The 21925-nt window shown below is 35.7% G+C and overlaps 1 protein-coding gene across 10 annotated transcripts in view; it reads left to right on the top strand.

Moving 5' to 3' along the window:
- Positions 1-316: 316 nt before the first annotated feature.
- Positions 317-21925, top strand: part of SUPT20H (SPT20 homolog, SAGA complex component) — a 34546-nt gene continuing 12937 nt past the window's right edge. For 7 of the 10 annotated variants that reach the window (XR_003398324.1, XM_026847839.1, XM_026847319.1 and 4 more), the window contains exons 1-16: positions 317-327; positions 1303-1400; positions 3409-3444; positions 4597-4655; positions 4739-4805; positions 9233-9362; positions 10030-10133; positions 10651-10767; positions 10888-10941; positions 11734-11873; positions 13109-13265; positions 13341-13397; positions 15244-15315; positions 16288-16445; positions 18636-18668; positions 20724-20841. Coding sequence is in view for 9 of the 10 variants with exons in the window: in XM_026847839.1 (XP_026703640.1) it covers positions 1398-1400; positions 3409-3444; positions 4597-4655; positions 4739-4805; positions 9233-9362; positions 10030-10133; positions 10651-10767; positions 10888-10941; positions 11734-11873; positions 13109-13265; positions 13341-13397; positions 15244-15315; positions 16288-16445; positions 18636-18668; positions 20724-20841 (1305 nt within the window). In the remaining variant the exon portion in view is untranslated. The remainder of the gene's footprint in view (positions 328-1302; positions 1401-3408; positions 3445-4596; positions 4656-4738; positions 4806-9232; positions 9363-10029; positions 10134-10650; positions 10768-10887; positions 10942-11733; positions 11874-13108; positions 13266-13340; positions 13398-15243; positions 15316-16287; positions 16446-18635; positions 18669-20723; positions 20842-21925) is intronic. The other 3 variants (XM_026847959.1, XM_026847485.1, XM_026847393.1) reach the window with 1 other exon arrangement.

Here is a 21925-nt window from a genome sequence, read left to right as displayed (position 1 = left end):
ATTCCAGAAAAACAAACTAACCCCCCAAAACAGGCAGTCATTTAAGCAGCAGGCTTTTACTGCAAATTTGAAATTAGCTTTTTTCATTTCAAACTGATGGTTGTTTGCATAACCACAGAATCATCTAGGTTGGAAAAGACCTTGATCATCCAGTCGCTCTCGGCTCCCCGCTCCTGGGACCTGGCTTCGGCGTGAGCCGGGGCGGCAGCGGAGAGGCTGCTCGGGAAGCAGCTGGCCTGTAGGATGGCAGCGGGTGGGCGGCCCCCTGGGCCACCCGGTGCGGGCTCCTTTGCGCCCACCACCTCGCCATCTGCCAGAAGCCGGCAGGTTTCAGTCTTGCGGGGAGCTCTGAGTCATTCTTTGTGGTTTTGGTTTTGTTTTGTTTTTTCTATTGAAATTTGTTGTACGCCGAAACAGCTGAGTAAGGTTTAGGGAGATGTGAGGTAGCAGGCATCTGTCATCTGAAGTCCAGAAAGACGTTTGCCAAAACTAAGGCTGATGTGGAATGTAGCTGCAACAGAAATATTTCTACTAATTAAAATTATGTGTGGTGGAATTTCTTAAATGAATGTTTCAAGTATAGTGAGGCACTATAATGTTCAAATGTGGAAGTAAAATTAACTTCAGTTTTCATATTTCTTCACTGTGAATGATACAAAGAACAGGATTTAAAGAGAGGATTTTTTGAGCAAGTTTGTTCTCCATACAACTGTCTAGCTGAATTTAAAAACTAAATGGCATAAGGACATAGTATCTGAGGGCAAGGACATCTGAAGGAGGTGCTAGTGCTGTGCAAATTTTATTCAGTTCATAATTGACAGCCTACTGTGAGTCAGTATTAAACTAACATCTCAAAATAGTGCTAGAAGGCACTGCTAGTGAAGATGTTGTCTATGGAATAATACCTTCATAAAAGGAGAACAAAAAACCTAATAGGGTATGCTAAATATTCTGGCTACTTGTCATTAAATGTTCTAGCCTTCTGTGCATCTGTAGATGTGATATTTGGGATGTGTAGGTAGAATGCTGCAATAGAGTACTTGATTATACAATTTCAGTTATATGCTTACTGTTACTTTACTGTTTAATATAACTGATGTAAAATGATTGTGCAAAGTAGGAGTAGTCATTAGAAGAGGAACTTCTGCACTTACACTGAATGGAATTTTCTTATTTCTACTTTAGGAGGAAAGGGTACTATGCAAATGAGGTTAAAGTACAATGAACTATTGAAAATGTTGTATTTAAATACTATGATTATTTAGTTTCTTAGTGATATTTTTTTCTCCTTCATTTTTACAGTACCCCAAGTGTGACCTTAAGCTATGATTCTTTGCCTGCTGCACCAAATTTCTTAAGTACTTCTTTTGCCATTTGGTCACCTGGCTTCAACTACAATGGTAAGTTATAATTCAGATAATATATTTTCAGATCTTTTTGCTCTAGTATGCTAGCTGTCTGGCTGGTGAAGAGAATGCCACTGATGTTTCACTCTTAATTTTTTTTTATTTTGCTTGTCACTCCTGAGTTGTGATACTTCTTTTTTCATCACTTTTGAGTACTTCTAAACACTTAGTCACTGTCCAGTGCATCATAAGAATTATCATGTAAAGCTACTGGTGTGCTTTCAGTCAGGACTGGTGTTAAACAGTTGAGTACATACAAATCCTGCCTCCATATAGCAGTCTTTCATTCACAGGTGATAATATTGCCACGGGTTTTTACCTAATGTCAAGCAGTCAGTGAACTGAATGTCTGAAATCATGCAGTTATCGACTAGACTTATGTAGAAAGCATGAGTATTTGCCATTTTCATATAAACATCTAGACACTTGGAAATTTAAATGTCCTACAGTGGCAGTGATAGCCACATCATTAAGTGCTTTTTTCTTTCCAGAACGGGTAAGGAATTAGAGACACTGTAAGTGAATAGTAAAAGGCCTAAGGGTTTTTTTTCTGTATATTTCTTTGTTGTTACTGTAGTATCTTTTTCTCCCCTGAATTTTATTCTAATTTATGAAATAACTGGTACTGCTGAGTATCGGACATGGCTTATGTGCCTTCTGTTCCATGAAGTTTGAGTAAAGCTATCTGCTTTCACAAACAGCTGATAGGGATGGGTTAAACTGAGGGAAAACACAAATATATATGTGGGAAGAAGTACCTATTACAAATGTTTCTAAGCTTTACTGAAGAGTGGAAGATTCTCCAAAACACATCTCTTTTTTTTTTTTTTAATAGTATAGTCTGTTTAAAAAGTTTTGGCTCTGGGGTTATGTTAGTTGTTTTTCGTGTGACAGAGGTTTTTTTATTGTTACTGGAGCTTGTCACCAATACATTCTTAAGGAGTTTGTCCACCTGCCACGGAAGTGCATGCATTGCTTCTTTTGATTTACCTGGAGTTGAATCAAACCCTAAGTGTTCTCCTACAAGACGTATTGTCGTCTCTTCCCCTGTCCTGAAGCAATATTATTTTCTGGTTCATTTAGCAGCTGCACGTTATTCCTGCACGTAGTCGGTGTTAGAGCTGAAATAAGTGCCAGAGAAGGAAATTTAGGGGCCAAGGAAGACTTTTGCTTTTTTTGATGCTTGTACTCATTTATTCTGGTTTAAATACTTGTCAAATTTTAGTCCAAGAACTCATTATTCTTATCTATGAAGCTGTTTGCTCTTCTTGAAATGCATTCCAAGGGAGCTAAATCCATTAAATGCCATTGAGTATACTGTGTAATGGGATGTAGAGAAGCTTTTTCAGATTTTGGTGTGTTGTCCTAGGGTTGTTCATGCTTCTTAGCCTACCTTGGAGGAAATCTGGATTGGAGAACTTTATTTGTTTCTTAGTCACTTAACAGTATGTCATAAGAAACTCTTCCCAAATTGTGTTGTGCGCAGAAGTAGTGTTCTGAGCACAAGATCTTCATTTCCGAATTGTAGAAAAATAAGTGTACTAATACTTAGGCACCAATGTCTAAAAGTTAAATGTTTTCTTCCTGGACAGGTGTTCAGGGATACTGTGGCCTAGTCTTTCTGTTAAATTAGTAGCCAGCTTAAGAAAGGAAAACAGATTTTCTACTTGTCATCTCTAATTGGTTTAGTTCATATTTGTTACTACTTTTATTAGGTGTAATTTCTATTCCTACTTTTAATTCTAATTGCCTTTGTTATTCTAAGACTTCATAATCTAGCCAAAACCTTGGAGGTGTAGACACATGGTAGTGGGATTAATTACTGTTGATGCAGTTACATGAGTTTGCTGCTGCTAAGTTTATTATGTGACAAAGAATGTTTGAGCCTGTCTTCTAACTATAAATTCATATCAATAGTAATAGATTTTTTTGTGGTATTTTTATGTATGAGGATATTTAAACAGTTAATGTAATGTCTAAAAAACCCTTGTAATTCTTACAGCAACAAGCTTTAGAACTGGCATTGGATCGTGCAGAGGTAAGGCATAGCCAAGTTATTTGTTTGCACATAATATATTGGTCCCTCAGTTTAAAAATAACTACTGTATTTTTATATTTAATTTGAAAACCAGTGGTGGAACACGTTATGTAAATATGTGTGTGTATAAATAATCACCCATACGTGTAACACTGGTTTTGCAAAATTCTAGCTAAAATTGCTGTCTCATATATGTCTTTTACCCATTGCACTGAGAACATCACCAGGTATAGTGAGGATAGACTATGCAGGACTTCAGTTTTCTCCTTTTAAACCAGTAAAATCTGTGTGTTGTGAAGTAAGCAGAGCCGTACAGTGGTGATTCAGAGACAGATGGTAGAAATACCTGGCAAAATCCTGTTTGCGTTTTTAAAGGTAGCCCAGTTAGAACAAAGAAGCGAGTGCCTTCACATTCATGTTCTTTCATGCTGACATGATACAATGTTGCCTTGAACCCTATTATGGAAAATACATGTCTCTGTGGGCAAACTTCTCTTCATTGAAATTGTGAACTAAGCTGTTAATCGGAATACTTCAGACAAACAATAGAGATTTGGAAAAATCTTGTTAGAGTATAAGCTACATTTAATGTAGGATAGTATCATTCTTCATATTATTTTTAATTCAAATATTTAATGTACATGAATTGTATTTATATTACACAGCTCTGTAGAGAAAACTAGTTTAAATGAAAGAGGCAAGGGGAAAATTAAACTTCCTGAAGTTGGTTTTGTTGAGTAATACTTGATTTGTAAGTGGTGTTGAACCAGTATGCGTGAATTTGATTGTATTTTATCATGTTAACTTCAATGTGTTACCATGTTAACTTCAGTAGTGTGAACTAAATACAGCAGTGATATTTACGGCTGTAATTACAAAACATGAATGTAAACTTAAGGCTTTGCATGCAACTCATGCCATAACCATGAAATGCTGTTACATGGCCAAACTGAGGTGTGACCTTGTTGATGACTGTAACATACATCAGGTTATGTTTAGTACGTTTTTGAAACACGTACCATAGCTATTACTTTTTTTCTGTATACATAGAACACTTGCTGGTAATGGTTTAAAGTTGCATGGTAGCTAGAACTTAATTTCTTTGTAATATATATTATGTAATATATGTTATTTTTTGATTTACTTTTCTAGTACATCATTGAAAGTGCCCGTCAGAGACCTCCCAAAAGAAAATATTTATCCAGTGGAAGGTAGTAAGACCTGCAGTATTTAGTTTTTAAATAGCATTTCTTTGATATAATTTTGGTTACATTTTAAGCTTTTTTAATTTCAGAAAATCTGTATTTCAAAAACTCTATGATTTATATATAGAAGAATGTGAAAAAGAGCCTGAGATAAAGGTAAGTGGAAATTCCAGAGAAGCTTTTCACTGCTGTCTAAACAGGCAAGTTCAGAAAATACTTTTTTATTTCACTTAATTCCTTTGTTAAAAAAAGAATAAACTCTGCTTACTGTAGTAGTTACATAATGCTCAGAGTATAGGAGAAATTATTACGACTTTTGTAGACTAAACTATGTAATTTAATAAATAGCATTATCTTAGTTCAGTTTGAAATAAAAACAAGGTGATGGGAGGGCCAATGACTACCTAGTGACTAACATCTGTTTTTAAAGGTAATAAAATAGAATGCTGGCAGAGGATTTCACACTGGAGAGAGAACTAACAATGTTGAGGTGATTATCTAGCAGAATTTGTTACATTTGGACTGTAGTGTGCATCATTCCTATACCTAAAATTTAGTTGAAAGAAAAAAAATCAATAGTTTTGGCAACAGAGTTAAACACTAATGGGGAAACAGACCTGGTCTATGAACTGAAAGGATCTGTGTTAGGCAGGTAAATCTGAGGAGCTCTGCTAAAAAAAGAAGGGTGGTCTAAAAATCACTGATCGGTTGCCTCTTCTCAGCTGGTGCCTTCTGACAGCTGCACGTGGTAGTGTGAAGGCATGAAAAGGTCTGAGTAAGGAAAGTTTCAGAACAATGTTAGTGAAAGCCACTTCAGTTCCATGTTGGACTAATGCAAAAATAATAAAGCATGTAGAAGCACTTTTTACAGCAAACTAGCGGATAAGAGGTGCGCTGGTAGCTGTGGGGAATGAATAATTACGATACATGAATAAACCACGTGGTGCCAGATAAGTGGGGGGTTTTTTGTTTGTTTTAGTGGGGTTTTTGGGTCCTTGATTAATATCTAATAGTGATGAATGATACACAGGATTGGATGGATTTGAGAAATTGTATAAAATATCACATTGCATGGCTCTTTCTGTTCTTGAATAAAATATAATTAACTTGCATGTGTAAGGTGAGGAAACAACTGACTTTAAGAGTGCACTTTAAAGCAAAACTAACCTCATTAGGGTGAAACAAGCAGACTTTGTTCAGACCACGTTATTCTTGAAGATTGATCTGCAAAAACTTGCCATAGGTGGTGTTTATGAAACTGAAATGTTTTCTTGCCTCCATTACAGAGGCAATTGTGTTTTGTAGCCAACAAAACTATGCTTCCTCAAATTGTTTTATCAAGTTGGGTTTTATTTTTCAGTCAATATATACAAAACTCTGCTTTTTCTGCTTTGTGAAGTTAATTTTCAAATAGTTAATAGTTCTGTTGAAGTTGAGACAAAAATTGTACCTTCCAAGATGTATCTCCTATACAATGGTAAAGCAGTGCTGGGATTAATGAAACGTGTCTGAAGTCAAGGGAAGAACGTGGAGTGGTTGGTTTAGATTTCCATTTCATAAGAGATATAGTCAATAGCCACAAGAGCTTTTTTATGGAGGTGATTTTTTTTTTTTTTGGCCAACTTTTCAGTTGTAATGGTAAGTGGGAAAAGCAATTTAAGATGCTGCAGTGAGGGACAAGAAAACCAGTAATAACAAAGATAAAATCATAGTTTTGTGTAACACCAGTGCACCGTTGGAAGAGTAAGTATTAAAATTAACATTTCACTCATAGCCAAGGACAGAGGATTAACAAACAGAAATCACTACTTAAGTCTTGTTAGGCAGGAGTGCTCACTATTCTCATTTAGTGGTAGTCATCAGAAGTCACTGAATGCAGAAGGAAGCGCCTTTGCCTTCTCTGAGCTGCTTTCCAGCCATCCCACAGTCACTGCCATGTGTGTTCGGGAGGGAGGAGTGTCGCTGTTCTGTGCATGAAGTCAGAGAGGAGAGTTAGGAGTTGTAGCTGATGTAACACAGCGGTATAACTGGCCTGGCTGCTTGGTGTCTAAGGTCTTGCAATACACTGCAATGAATGTTTAAGAAACATAATACACCTCGGGCCACTCCTTCATCTTTAAAATCCTTCCAGGCAAGACTGAAGCTAATGCTTAATATCCACTCTGAGCTAGTATCTCTGATAGCTAGCTCAAAGGAGAAGGCTGATTTTTGTAGTCATAAAAAGTTTTCATGCTTAGTGAAATGTAACTATCTGGTTGTTGAAATGTTTGTACTTAAAATACTAATTTACTCCAATGTCTTGGAGAGGCTTTATATTTTAAAATGTGCTTAGACTATGTCTTAAGAAGTTCAGGTCATATGAATGCAGTGTTAAAATGTTCTTAGGCCTGTGTGATTGTCCTCTGTCTTCCTATCTCAACATCCTAACCTCCAAAAAAATGAAACAAGAGAAAAAAAAAAAACACCCTAAGCCATAACTGGCCAACTGTAATTGAAAAAAACTAAAAATTAAGATAAACCTAACATGTCATTCTCCAAATAAATTTAGTGATGTGATTAACTCAATTACATATACAGTTGAATTACTATCAGATATTTTTGCTTACGAGATGTTTAAGGAGCAGAGGCCTTCCATAAAATAAATCTCATAGCTATTTCTTGCATACATAGACAAACTTCTGGGGAAAAAAATATTGTTTATTTAGAAATTCTGTGAGTTGTTACTAGTTAGTGTAAATTATTCAGTGTCTGTATTTTGGATGGAATAATGCCCTTAATTGAATACTCCTTTTTCTTCAGCTCATGACAATAGTAAAGTTGGATTAGAAATGTTAGCAATCTTATTAGTAATAACTTCTGGAAGCAGTATTGATTCTGTCCAGTGTTGATTCCAGTGTTGTCTCAGTGATAGAGGAATGGAATTGTTTTTTGTTTATCACCACCTGTTTTATTTTTAAATATAACCTTAGTATAAATAATTTATTCTTAACCTCTCTTACATAACTTGATGATCCTTTTATAAGTCAACTCTTAAAAAATTCTCATATTCCTTTCTGTCTTAATGCCATTGCATAACTATATATGAAAGTGTTATCTATCCAACACTGGGGAGAAAATAAAAAAATTTTTCCATCAAAAGATGACAATATCTCAGTAGAGAAAAGATGTCAGAGTAGTTGAGTGTTGACTGTCCTCTCAAAATGGCATTTACTATACCTCAGGCTGCTTCATATTGTGTCTGAGTGAAAGCCCAATAGCTGTATCCCCTACTTATTGATGTGTCTGAAGATTGAAGCAGTGCACATGCAGTTTCCTGTTTTGGGGTAGATGTTGGGGCAGCTTAATAGGAGTTTAAATTGAAGAAGTTTTTGCATAACAGGCTGCATCTCCAGAGTCCTATGAGGCTTTCCTGAGCAGTCTTTACCTCTGTTGTTGCCATGACATGTTTCCCTCTGTTCTCCCCTGCTCCTCCAGTTCTTTATGTGCTGCTTTGTCCTTTACTTTGTGTTAGTTTCCATGATTTGTAAAGTGTAATAGCTGGTAAGGTATAGTCACCATAATTCATGATGCATGGGGAAGAGTTAACTTTTGGTGGTGGTTCTAAAATCACTAAATAGCAGGAGATGGAAAAGATTTTTTTCCTTTGTCTCTTCATACCTGTTAAAATGATCTGCCAGATTATATTGCTGTGGGATTTGGAGTTTGGTTTTCTGTCCTTTTCTCTTAGTTCTTTCCCCTGTAATTAACGATTCTGCTTTCTATCTTCTCAATATTTCTGGAAAGTAAATTTGTTCAGAGATAGCCCAGTACTGCTTAGTTGGATGATGTGAAATGGGTAGTTGGGTGGGTTTAGCAGAGCTCTAGGGTTAGCAATGAATGGCTCCACCCAGACCTGGTATTCAGCTGTGAAGTCTAACCTCCATCAAGAAGGTGTAAAATTATCTGAGGGTTAAAATTAATTGTTTTAACTTCTGAGAGGAATTCTAAAATGTTTAAATTTCTAGGATGCATATGGGATCTTTGAAACGTACTAATTTATTTTTAAAATGTTACATGTGGAAAAGATTCTTACAGTTAAACAAGGGAATAGCCTTTGCAGCTGCTGGATCAGATTTCAGCAAATACAGACAAGGCAATGCAATTAAGCTTCCAAATGCTGTAATTTAATGTTTTAAACATGGAAAGAAATATCTGCTTGTGTTAGAAATATTGGAAAGTACTAAATATTTTGTTGTTGTTATCAAACAATGTATCGTGTATAAATGATGCTCACAGAAACAATACAAATAATAGTGCACTGTAGATTTATAACATTGTAGCATGGGATTATTCTTGTTAACTGTGTTGTCTGTGGGTTTACAATTCAAGGGGTTTTTTAAATTTAAATGAGTGGGGTTTTTTTAAAAATGTATAAGTATGTGTAATACATATACTCTGCTGAATACAGCCAATTGAATTTTACTGGGCTCATTTAGATATATACTTCAACATTAATCTAAATAGTACTAATACTCCAGCAATTGTTTTTATTTCTACTAATTACTTGATAGTATTATGTTCATGAGCAATGTTTACTTTTAAAGCAGAAGCTGAGGCGAAATGTGAATTTACTTGAGAAGCTGGTTATGCAGGAGACGTTGTCATGTCTGGTAGTGAACCTCTATCCGGGAAATGAGGGTTATTCACTTATGCTCAGGGGAAAAAATGGTTCAGGTAATATTTCTGCTCTTTAATTTTTAAAAATACTTGGAATGCTCTAAATAGTTAAGATGTAATGTTGCTTACATTTAACTGTTTCACTTCTAACATAACCCCTTATGAAAAAAAAAACAAAAAAACCAAAGCAACTGTACTTAAATTAAAAATTTACATAAAGCTGTGAGGTGCTTGGAAGTGGTCTCTAACAGTGCAGCAGAAATCAGTAGCTATGAGTCTTTTTGATAGCTTTCCATTCTCTCATTTCCCCTTAGCTATCTGAGTTTCTTTGATTTAAGGTTCCTTCTGTCAAATTGTTTCTTTCACTGTTTCCTAAATCTAGGTCTGACTAAAGGCCATCTGTGTTCTAGTTTGGTTGCATCTTTGTGCCGCTGGTACTGTGATGTGCAATAAGAGCATACAGTATATCAGCTGGGAGCCAAAATTTTGTCCCATTGAGCTATTAAGGCATGTTGCCTTTTGGCACAATAAGAGAAAAAAAAAACCAACTCTGGAAACAGAAATGGATGTAAAAATTAACACTATGACAAAAAAAAAAAAAAAGCCTGTTTGGATAGGTTTCCACTGGCCCTGCTTTTTCCTGTGGCGAGCTTGTTTTAGATTTCACATTGTTAAAGTTTGAACTTGAAAGGCAAAGAAAGCAATATGTTTTGTTTAAATTCAGATTCTGAGACCATTCGGCTGCCTTACGAGGAAGGAGAGCTGCTTGAATATTTGGATGCAGAGGAACTACCACCTATTTTGGTTGATCTTTTAGAAAAATCTCAGGTTTGAAAGTTTTGTTTTTCAAAAAGAACTTAGGCTTTGTACCCAGATAGACCTTTTTTTGAATGCTTCACAGAGGTGATTCCAGCCACAAGATGTAAAACACTTGTGGGTTTAGAACTCTAATATTTAATGCCCCAAATAAATATTTTATTGATATATAGGAAAAAAATATTGGGGAGGATGGGATAGAAGAGAAATTGCTGTGATTAATGCTGCCAAACAACTTCAGCATTGTGGTCTTGCAAAATGTCCTTTGTTCTTTGTCATTATGAAATATTTGGCATGGAATTTTCTTAAAACTACATTGCTGGCATGTGAAAACACTACATTTGAAGCTTGTATTTTAGGTATGTCTAGGTATGTAATAAAGACCACTGGTCTGACAAAATAAGTGGTTAGTTTTATTCGTAGTATCACTGAATTTTATATGATATATCACAAACTTATTTTTGGAGGCACTCATTAAGGCAGATTGGTAAATATTTGTTTATTTACAAGTTGTTTTTTTTCCAACTAGGTTAATATTTTTCATTGTGGATGTGTCATAGCAGAGATACGTGACTACAGGCAGTCTGGTAACATGAAATCTCCAACATACCAAAGCAAGCACATTCTTTTGCGTCCTACAATGCAGGTAAGTAGTGTTTTAAGTCATTCTTCAGGGTTATGGTAGTTCCTAGACTGGATATGAAAAACATATGTTAATAAATCTTATTTAGTTGAAAGCTAATTACCATTATGTCATCTTCCTCAGACTTTAATTTGTGACGTGCATTCAATAACAAGTGACAACCACAAATGGACGCAGGTGGGTTAGCAGTTATCTTGAAACTTTACAGTGATATGGTAAATACAAAATAGAATAAAATAACATTTATTTAAATTATTTATTCATTTTAAGAAAATCTGATAAATACAACTGATTTTATTTTTAATCAGACCTTAATTTTTTGGTAATGCAGAATGACAGTATTGAAGCTACTCTTAACTAGTTTACCTTACTTTATTAATCTTCAACCTACAGCCCCAGAACAGCAGTTGGAGTCTAATGACACAATTGCTCTTCTAGCATCATTTTGCTATTGATACTGTTACTGTAAAAAGAACCATAAGTAACTATGGTTGTACAGTTATAATTAGTTAAGTGCAGAATAGTGTGGTGTACGTGATGTGCTCATTTGTGCTTCAGACTAATCATGCTCAAATCCATTACAAATTGTAACCTGAAGTCCCAGGTAGATCATCTTTATGGCACTGATTGCCAGTAAATCACTATAAATCACCGACAGAAAATGGATTTCATTGCCATTAATACTGTGTTTAAAACAAACAAAAAAAAATGCAAAAAACCCAGAACAAGCCCCCTAATTTTCAGAAGGTTTTCTTTTCCTGTCGGAAACTCCATCCAAAGCTTGAACTCATACTAGTGATTAGTGATACTTAACTGTTGAATATTTTCTTTTTTTGACTATCCACACTCAATTTTTTTAGTTTACTTTAAAATAATGTGCATGTATATGTAGGTATATATCAACTTATATCAACAGTAGTGTAAAAGTCTTCATATTTTTACATTTATTAATAGCTGTGTATATTACAGGAAGACAAACTCCTACTTGAGAGCCAACTTATTTTGGCTACAGCAGAGCCGTTGTGTCTTGATCCTTCAATAGCAGTAACCTGTACTACAAACAGACTCCTGTACAACAGGCAGAAGATGAATACTCGCCCCATGAAACGGTAGTTTTTAGTGTGAAGTGTGTTGAGACTGTTTTTGAAATTTTATGAAGTGTGTCAGAGAAAAAATACAGTATTGCTTTGTTACAATTTTGCTTCTCATATGTAATATCTACTTAAATATTAGGAATATGAGGAACAGTCAAAAAACTAGATCTTATTTTTAAGTGCTCAATATTGTACTGTATTTAAATTTGTAGAACTGTAATATGCTTATTTTTGTATATCAAAAGAATGTGTATATAATTTTCTTACCATAATACATTATATTGTAGTTTTGATTTTGTACTTTTTTTGCATAATTCAGATGTAAGCTGAGTCAGATGGCAGCTCAGTATTGTAAAATTTATAAATGGATATGTTACATGTTGGTCACTGATTTGTTAAAAGCTATGTACAAGCTTAATCCTGAATGAAGAAATCAAGGGAATTATTTATATGCTTGACATTCAGGCTAAACAGAAGTGTAGGAGCATTAGAATCTTAGAAAACTTAAAACTGATGTGGAGTGCACTATATACAGAACATTGAGAATCTTTAACTTTTGTACATGGTTGCTCACTTTCTTCCACAAAAGCTATAAATGGTTCACATTTGTTCTATCAAAAGAGTTGTATTCACTCTGTAGAACAAAAATATAGTAGTGGTCTGTCAGAATTCGTGAAATATTTTGAACTAGATTTGCATTAAAATACTGTGCTAATGTACAACCAGTGGTAATGTCTGAAAAAGTATAAAGTGTGAAACTGATCAAGCTACCGTTAAAATTAGAGCTTGGTGGTCAACAAACACTCAACTAGAAAAATAGACAAAGATGTTTAATGAATACCCAGAGCAGCATTAATGTACCAATGGGTTTGGCTTGAGACAAAGAATGGAGGACAGTTACTGTACTAAGCAGTACACAGATCTTTTGACAGAAATGAAATCTCTGATAATATACAAATATTTTAAGTTTGGCAACTTCTCAGTTACTCATTTTGACAGTGTGCTTCAATTATGCATTTCAAAAATAATCCCATTCTTAGTGCTGAAACACATGAACAGAATACTATTAATTTTTAAAAATATGAAATCAAGGGTTTAGTTGTACAGTGCAATCCAGTGTAGCCATTTTAAATTAACATTTCAAAACCTGTCTTTTAGTGTCAATTTAATTAGCATTTCCCTGCATTTTTTAATGTTTATACAGAGTCAGTGGGGATTGTTACACAAACTTATCTGTCACTTTACCATAGGTGCTTCAAAAGGTACTCAAGGTCATCTCTGAACAGACAGCAGGAAGTAGCTCACTATTCAACTCCGCCTCAGCTCAGACTACTTGACTACTTACAGAAAAGAAAGGAGAGGAAAGGAGCCCAGCAGTATGACCTCAAAATTTCCAAAGCTGGAAATGTAAGTGTTCAGAGACATAGGTGCATATACTTCTAATTATTTATAATATATTAATACTGGTTTTTCATCTTCCAGTGCGTAGATATGTGGAAACAGAACCCTTGTTACTTGACTGCACCTTCTGAAGTGGATGTAAGTCCAGTTGTTACCATTAGCAATTGCATTAAACATTTTATTATACATAGAAGTGGCTAAAGAGTATCCAGTATCAAAGAATGACCTTAAAAATGGGAGCAACTTTAACATTTAAAATTATTTGTCTGTATGTGAAGTAGAAACATAAGCTAAACCATACAGGAATACTTTACAATTGTAACATGATAGTTTGAGAGAAACACTGCAAACAGATCTTTAGTACTGTTCATCTGTGGGTTCAGTGAGCATGTCTATTTGAAGTTGTCTGATAATACAAAAAATAGAATGTATCATCAGTAAGTTCGCAGATGACAGCCAAGTTAAGCAGGACTGTCAATCTGCATGAGGATTAGGAGGCTCTACAGAGAGACTTGGCTAGGTTGGATCCATGGGCCAACGTTAACAGGATGAGCTTCAACAAGGCCAAGTGCCAGGTCCTGCACTTGGGCCGCAACAACCTCATGCATGACTACAGGCTTGGGGAGGTGTGGCTGGAGAGCTGTGTGGAAGAAAAGGATCTGGGGGTTCTCATTGACAAGCAGCTGAACATGAGCCAGCAGTGTGCCCAGGTGGCCAAGAAAGCTAACGGCATCCTGGCTTGGATTAGAAATAGTGTGGCCAGCAGAAGTAGGGAGGTGACAGTCCCCCTGTACTCTGCACTGGTGAGGCCACACCTGGAGTGTTGTGACCAGTTTTGTGCACCTCAATACGAGAGAGATATCGAGGTGCTGGAGCGAGTGCAGAAGAGGGCAGCGAAGCTGGTGAAGGGCCTGGAGAACAAATCCTATGATGAGCGATTGAAGGAGCTGGGACTGTTCAGTTTGAGGAGGAGAAGGCTGAAGGGAGACCTCATCACTCTCTACAGCTACCTGAAAGGACGTTGTAGAGAGGTTGATGCTGGTCTCTTCTCACGGGTAGTTAGCAATAGAAAAAGAGGGAATGGTTTTAAACTGCAATAGGGGAGGTTTAGACTGGAGGAAAAACTTTAGGAAAAAATCTTTCACAGAAAGAGTGGTCAGACAGTGGAATGGGCTGCCCAGGGAGGTGGTGGAGTCACCATCCCTGGATGTGTTTAAGGGTCGTTGAGATGTTGGGGGATATGGTATAGGGGAGAAGTAGGGCTGATGGTTGTACTCAATGATCCCAACGGTCTTTTCCAACTTGAATGGTTCTATGAAAAGAGGTAAGGTAATTATTTAAAAATAAGTCACTTCTCAAATTGTTAGAAATTCCTCTTTTCTGACATGTTATGATACTCTAGGACATAATATTTTTCAACGGTTTAACTTTTTATACAGAGAATTCCAGTTGGGAATTCTTCTGGTGGCTCTGAATGTTCTGCCACTGCCAAAACACTTACTACTAGTGTGCAGAAGGGACTCAGTAGACTAGACAAGATTGTAGCTTTGGACTTAAGGGCTAGCAAGAGTGTGCATTACACACTAAATGATGCTGTAAGTTTGTACAAACCTTCTCTCTCTTTGAACTTCAACAGTCTTGTACCTGACCTAATCAGAGTCTTTAGGAGTTACTGGTATTCTGAAATTTCTTAACCATTCCTCATCACAGGCAGTGATTTCAGTCTGTAGTCTCAAGCCGTGTTTCACACTTCCGTTAAGTTTAATGTAGCAAATACAGTGTAACAGAATAAATGTAAATTTCTGAATGTGTAATACAAAGAGGGGACACTGTACAAAATACCAAGCTATCTTTGTCTGTTTCTTGTACTTGCCTTTTAAGACTATCATGTCAGTCACTCTTAAGAAGCAGTGCTAGATTGACTTTAACTCTGTCCCAATGTGACTGTTGTTCTTTCTCTTCTGATATCTCCATTTTCTTTAAGGTGGAAAAATATGCCAAAGTGGAAAAGTCTATCAAGCCTGATGACTCACAACCAACTGTCTGGCCAGCACATGTGAGTAGTTTAGACCTTTGGCCAAACTGCTCTATCTCTAGTTAAAATGTCTCTTATTCTCACCTTACTTTGACTTTGTTGAAATAATCTTCCCTCCCCTGATTTCATTAGTCTTCCATGGGTTATACAGACACAGAAGGACTACCACAGATACTTACAATTTTATACAGTGCAGCATGCATATGAACAGTCTTGTAATTTCCTCGGGTTTTCCAGAAATACAGGGAAAAGCACCTTTAATCTCCCAAGTAACATGTGCTGTTTCTGTACAGTAAAAAAAAATAATAATTTCCAGGAGCAGTACTCCGCTCAGCAAATTACTTTGTTTACTCAGATACTCAGTTTAATGGAAAAGAAGTTCTGTTAAAGTCAAAATGTTAAATTTGGAAAGAGATTAATATTAAATACCCCTTACAAAAAGTTTTCTGCAGTATTTAAGTAGAACCTTAAGGATTTTGGCAGAAATGACGTGATTTGATAAGCAGTAGTCATTTAATATAATTAGCCATAACTAAATTCATTAACTCTTTGTAATTTCAGAGGCAAAATACTATATTTATTAACAGCATCAATCATGATGTCTTTGTAGTTTCATATTAGCAAAAAGTAATACTTTCCCGTAGAAGTTAATCTTCATCTCCAACATTTTACTGGTAACATTTTATTTGCATTGTCATAACTTATATAAAACTGTTTCTATATTTGTTTACCCAGTCTGCCTTTCCATATCTAACGTGATTGTTTAGGCTTTGCAATGTTTTCGTATTTTTAAGACATCATAAACGGGTTTTTTTGCTCTCGTCCCTTTAGATAATTTCTTCTCAAATCACTTTCATTTTAGATAATGCACCCCTTTATAGAGTGTTACTTACCTTTCTTACAGAGTGTTTCTTACTGTGTTATATAGAACTGGCACATTTTACTAGCTGCTTCTGTTATCACTTGTTTGACTTGGTTATTGTGTCTTTTTAGGAAATAAAAGATGATTATGTGTTTGAATGTGAAGTCGGTAATCAGCTTCAAAAAACAAAACTGACCATTTTTCAGTCTCTTGGCAATCCCTTGTACTATGGTAAAATTCAGACACTCAAAGGTGATGAGGAAAGCGACAACCTATTAACTCCATCACAGTAAGTTACATATTTTTTTAAAGGGTGATGTAATAGATGAAGACAAGTGTTACTTACCATTTTCAGTCATAAAAATACTCCAGAGCTGGAAATCGAATTTAAGACTTCTGTTTGAAAAATTTGGCTAATGAATCTAAAGCGTTTTTTTAACGGCAACCTAAACAAAATTTGTTCAGGCAACTGTCATATCTTAAATGTACTTTTATGTTAAATCTGCATGTTCTTTTATATTAAAGATATATTGTAAAATATCAAACAAAACCCCAAAACTAACACCACCACCCCAACGAAAAATAAAAAAAAATAAAAAAAAAATAAAATAAAATAAAAAAAAAAACCACAACAAAAACCCCACTGAAATTGTGGAGACACTGTTAGCACTCTTTTTGTGATACTCATAATTTTGATTGTTGATGCTGTAAAAACATAAGACTTGATTATACTATGTTTACCCTTCCACAAAGAAACTTAGGCTAAATAAATCATGAAGAAAAACACGAAGCTTTGTTATTTTGAATTCTTTTAAATCTGCTATTGTCGGCTGTGGTTCTACAAAGATTCTCTATTCTTGGCTCTTTTTGTTGTGTGTACTAGACTCTTTGTATGAACAAACATGTGCATCGGAGTAGACCTTATAAATTTCAGTAAGGCCAAGAGCAGTTTTCCTGAGTAAACTTCAGTTTTGTTAATGAAAGTTATTTTTATTGTCTAGTATGTAATACCTATCTTTTTATTAAATTTTTTAAATCTTCTTAATACTCAGGGTGTTTTATCCCTAGACTGAGCTATTTACTGTTTTTTTCCATACTGTTGTGGTTTAACCCCACCTGGCAACTAAGCACCACACAGCCACTTGCTCACTCTGCACCTCCACACCCAGCCCAGTGGGATGGAGGAGAGGATCAGAGGGGTAAAAGTGAGAACTTGTGGGTTGAGATAAAGACAGTTTAACAGGTAAAGCAAAACAAAATTCATTTACTGCTTCCCATCGACAGGCAGGTGTTCCTCTGTCTCCAGGAAAACAGGGCTGCATCACAAGTAACAGTGACTTGAGAAGACAAAATGCCATCACTCTGAATGTTTCCCCTTCCTTATTCTTCCCCCAGCTTTATATGCTGAGCATGAAACCATATGGTACAGAATGTCCCTTTAATCAGCCGTCCTAGTGGTGTTCTCTCTCCACTTCTTGTGCACCTCTGTCCTGCTTGCCGGTGGGGTGATGCGAGAAGCAGAAAAGCCTTGCCTCTGTGTATGCACTGCTCAGGAGCAGTGAAAACATCCCTGTGTTATCAGTGTTGTTTCCAGCACAAATCCAAAACATAGCCCCTTGCCTGCTACTGTGGAGAAAATTAACTCTATTCCAGCCAAAACCAGCACACATACTTAGTGCTGATTTTCCTAGAACAGCAGTGCTAAATACAGTTGTGTAATAAGGCTGGGAATTAAAAGGATTTACAGGTGTTAAATGCCTGGAGTTTTTTTGGAAATCATTGCTGTAGTCCTTTATTTTTAAGACATTACCAGTTGATGTTCATAAAAATTTGGATGCTTCCTCATTAGAAAAATGTCATATGAAGTGAAAGGTGCAGAAGATAAGGTCTGTAGTGTTTACAAAAAAAAAATAATCACTGAAGTAATAAGTTTGCAAGCCATAAGTATTACATAGAAGAGAAATGCTCATTTAGGAGTTCTGGAAAATCATGAGGAATCAAAATTTGTATAAGTAAAATCAAACAGTGGAAACTAAATGTATGTTAAAATATTACGGGTAGGGCTGGGTTTGACATACCCACAAGACACATTTATATTTCAGTGTGAGTGTAATGATATGTTGTTTTATACATAACTCTTCCCTTTTACAGTGGCAATTCTGTAGCAGTTATTTGCCTCCATTTTTTGAGAGTATAAAATACAGAACTTCTGTATTCTGCCTTTTGCTTTCTAGGTAATTTACTCTTAAAGGAGACCATGTTAGACCATATGTGTATACTGTATATATAGTTATGAAGCCAAGTTTGTATTTCCAGGACTAAATAATACCCAGTCAATTCAATGGATAGAGTATCCCTCATATTTTCAGCAGGTCTGAAAAAAGAGCAGGATTGACATTTGTTTGAAGTTTTGTGATTATAAAAACATGTTTTTAGCGCAATTCATGTCTGAAAATGTATTATACATTTTACATTTCAGGTTCCTTATTGGTTCGAAGACTGATGCTGAAAGGTAAATTGATATAGTATGTACAACCATTTGGCTTGATGCCAAATAATTAATTTTGTTCCTTCTAGCCATTATGACTGCTAATGTTATGGTTATGGAAACAGATGCAGAACAGATGAGGAAACTAAGAGGAGTTAATCATCACAACAAGAAGTAGGATACAGTGTGCAGTTTCTATAACAAGCAAGGAATAGAAGAATAGAAGAAAGTAAATACGTGAATACAGCTTGTCCCACTACATACATTTCAAGCATGTTAGTTATTTGCACAATTATTCTTGACTACACAGGTAATGATAAAATTCTGAGAGCACTTAACAGGAATTTCATCATGACGTTTTATATGGTAAATCAGCATTCATAGAAATTGTTCATTTGAACTTTTAAGTGTTATCTAGGACTTAGATATATATATAACTTAATTTTGTAATGTGCATTACCTGATTCAGCTTTCTCAGAGAAGCAAGTAACAAAACAGTGTTCTGGTGTATTTTAGTTGTAGAATGATTAAGAGTAGCAATTTTGGTATAACTCAGGCAGTAAAATTGAACCTCTTTGAGATTCTTTGAATGTGTGTCAGTGTGCATGACATTGGATACCTGTTTCTTTATGCATATGAGCACACAGCCTTTAAAAAGCAATCTCTGTCAAAGCCAGTTGTGTGTTTGGCTTCATAGGAGACCTCGAGGTGATGTAAATGCCATAGCTCTTACTCCCACACCCTCTTACACACCTGGCAGGGAGATGAGTCCTTGGTTTGAGCAAAAAACAATAATAACGTATTTTGTTTTAATAGATAATTTAGATCAGTAAACTCTTTGGTTATATTCTGTCCTGTCTCCTTTGTGCTGATAGAGACTTCTGCTGTCTGTGCTGTAAACTGAATTGGGGGATTGGTTGGCTGAAAACTAGAACGGTGATAACACAGGGGTTTAGTTTTAACTGGGATTGATTTCCTGATCATGTTTGTCACTGGGTTGCACAAATCCTTCTATCAGAATAAGCAGCTAAGTTTGAGGGACTGGGACAAGAAGAAACAGTAGGAGGAGGAGGGAAGGACCACCTTTTTGAATACAGTATATTTTATTACTCAGATTCTACTGTAATTTTAAGGCAGTCTAAAATCTGATTGCTGAAAAAAAAACCACACTGTGTACTTTCCTCTGCCGTGTATCTTGGGGCCCTTGCTTATATCTGCATTAGTCACATAATAGCATATTGAATCAGTGCTATACCAAAATAAAGTGTAGTTCATAGCAATTAGGTGTAAGCTAATGGAAATATTCCAGCAGTTTTTCACTGAGGTTGTCTGCCAGAGAATAAGTGGCAACAGGTCTTCAGTTTGATTTTCTGCAAGGTCACTTCGTATAAATTCTGCTCATGTTTGTGAAATGGTATGCCCTGAACCTAGTTCTCACATTAGTAGAGATGTATTTGATTTTGTAGAACAGTATTTTAAAGTCGTTTGCCTGATGGTATTGATGCTTTAAATTCCTGGATACATCCCTGCTCACTAGTCTCAGAGAGTAAGACCTGGCTGTTCTGGTGCTCGGAGAAGAGTGATTGCTTTTGCTGTGGTTCTCGGATGTTCAGTAGGGACCTCATACTTCATCCCTTGCTTTCAGAGTCCTCATCTGACATAGCCCTCAAGTTAAAGGAGGCTTGACTGTTTCACAGAGAGCATAAGCAGAGAACACAGCATTATAAAAGGTTGTGGACTCCTGTGAAGCGAATGGAGTTCCCATTGACCAATAACCCAAATAATTTTGAGAAGGGAACTGTTCTGTCTACTATTTTTCATATTCCTTCAAAGGAGTGTTTCTTAAACCGTATTTTGCTTTAGAAAAAGACAGTGATTAAAAGTTAAAACAGCATAAATCTAAGAGCCCGGGACCATAAAGTAGAAAGGTATATAAAGATATAAAATGTTTTATATGCGTGCATCTATTTTACATATATACATACTTAGGTATAAAATATATTACTATGTAACATACACGTTATCTACTTTAGAAGTTGAAAGTTGTTAATCTTTATATGCCCTCATTGTTTGTTTCAGAGTGGTGAACCAGTATCAGGAGTTGGTACAAAATGAAGCTAAATGTCCTGTGAAAATGTTTCATAATTCAGGTGGATCAGTCAATCTTAGTCATCTTTCTCCAGGGAAGGAAATGGAAGTGAGTTTATTGAGCCGTACATATCTTTTTATTTGCACTTGATTATTGAATTATTAGAATAGTTTCTCTATCCACACTTAAAAAGTAAATTAATCTAAAAGTTTTATTCTGAATTAATTTTTAAATGCTGTATTATCATAATCATTCAATATGAGCATATTGGAAAAGCTAGAGAAAAGCACTCTTGTTTTCACTGTTCAAATGTCTTTTAGCCATGCCTTTTTCTTTTTTTCCCTGTATGAAATATAGTTAGGTCCAGGGTTTTGCTGTAGTATTTTTCCATATTCAGATAAACTTTTCACAGCCTATTATAGTAAAATGCAGCTCTGTGCTTTTACAGGTCAGTAAACATAGAAGCAGATACAGTACCTGAACTTTTTACCTTTAGAAGTCATTAAAGTTATTTTCTCTTTACTTTGAAGAGGAAAACTTTAAAGTTTTTGGTGTTGGTTTTTTTTTTTCCTACGTGCATGTGTTTGCATGCACACATCCGGTAGAAATTCCTGCATTCTCAAAATCTCATGCTTGTGGACATTGCCTTGTGTTTTACTTGCTGCTTCTGGCTTGCTTGGTCAGATTCAGTACTCTAGCAGTGAGCTGTATTTAGACTCCTACTAGTAAATGAACTCTGTCTGTTGGACTATTTCCTTTGCTACTTCTTTTCCCTAAATACCTACTTGTAAACTGCAACAGCACTGCTCTGAAAGAGGTAGTTCTTGGTGTCAGTCACAAGAACAGCATGCAGAGGCCAGCAGTTGCAGAAAGGAATATGAATGTTTCTGTTAGTGTGTATCCACATATATACGTGTGTGTGTGTGTGTATATATATATTTATATGTATGTATGTGTCTGTGTGTGTATATATATATATATATATATATATATGTATATGTATGTATGTATATATAAATCATAGAATAACTGAGGGTGAGAAGATACTTCTGGAAGTCATCTAGTCTGGCTCTCCAAGCCCTCACCAAGGTTATTGTATTTAATGATCTAGTCCTCTTTCAAATGGGGCGACTTTATTTTCAGAATGAAGAAAGCAGATTTCAATAGTAGAAGAGAAAGGTAGTCCTCAGAA

The sequence above is a fragment of the Athene cunicularia genome (assembly GCF_003259725.1).
Source record: "Athene cunicularia isolate RWA chromosome 1 unlocalized genomic scaffold, athCun1 chr1_part1, whole genome shotgun sequence".
Lineage (NCBI taxonomy): Eukaryota > Metazoa > Chordata > Aves > Strigiformes > Strigidae > Athene > Athene cunicularia.
Note: the sequence above shows the minus strand (reverse complement) of the source record. Positions and strands in the feature narration are given on the sequence as shown.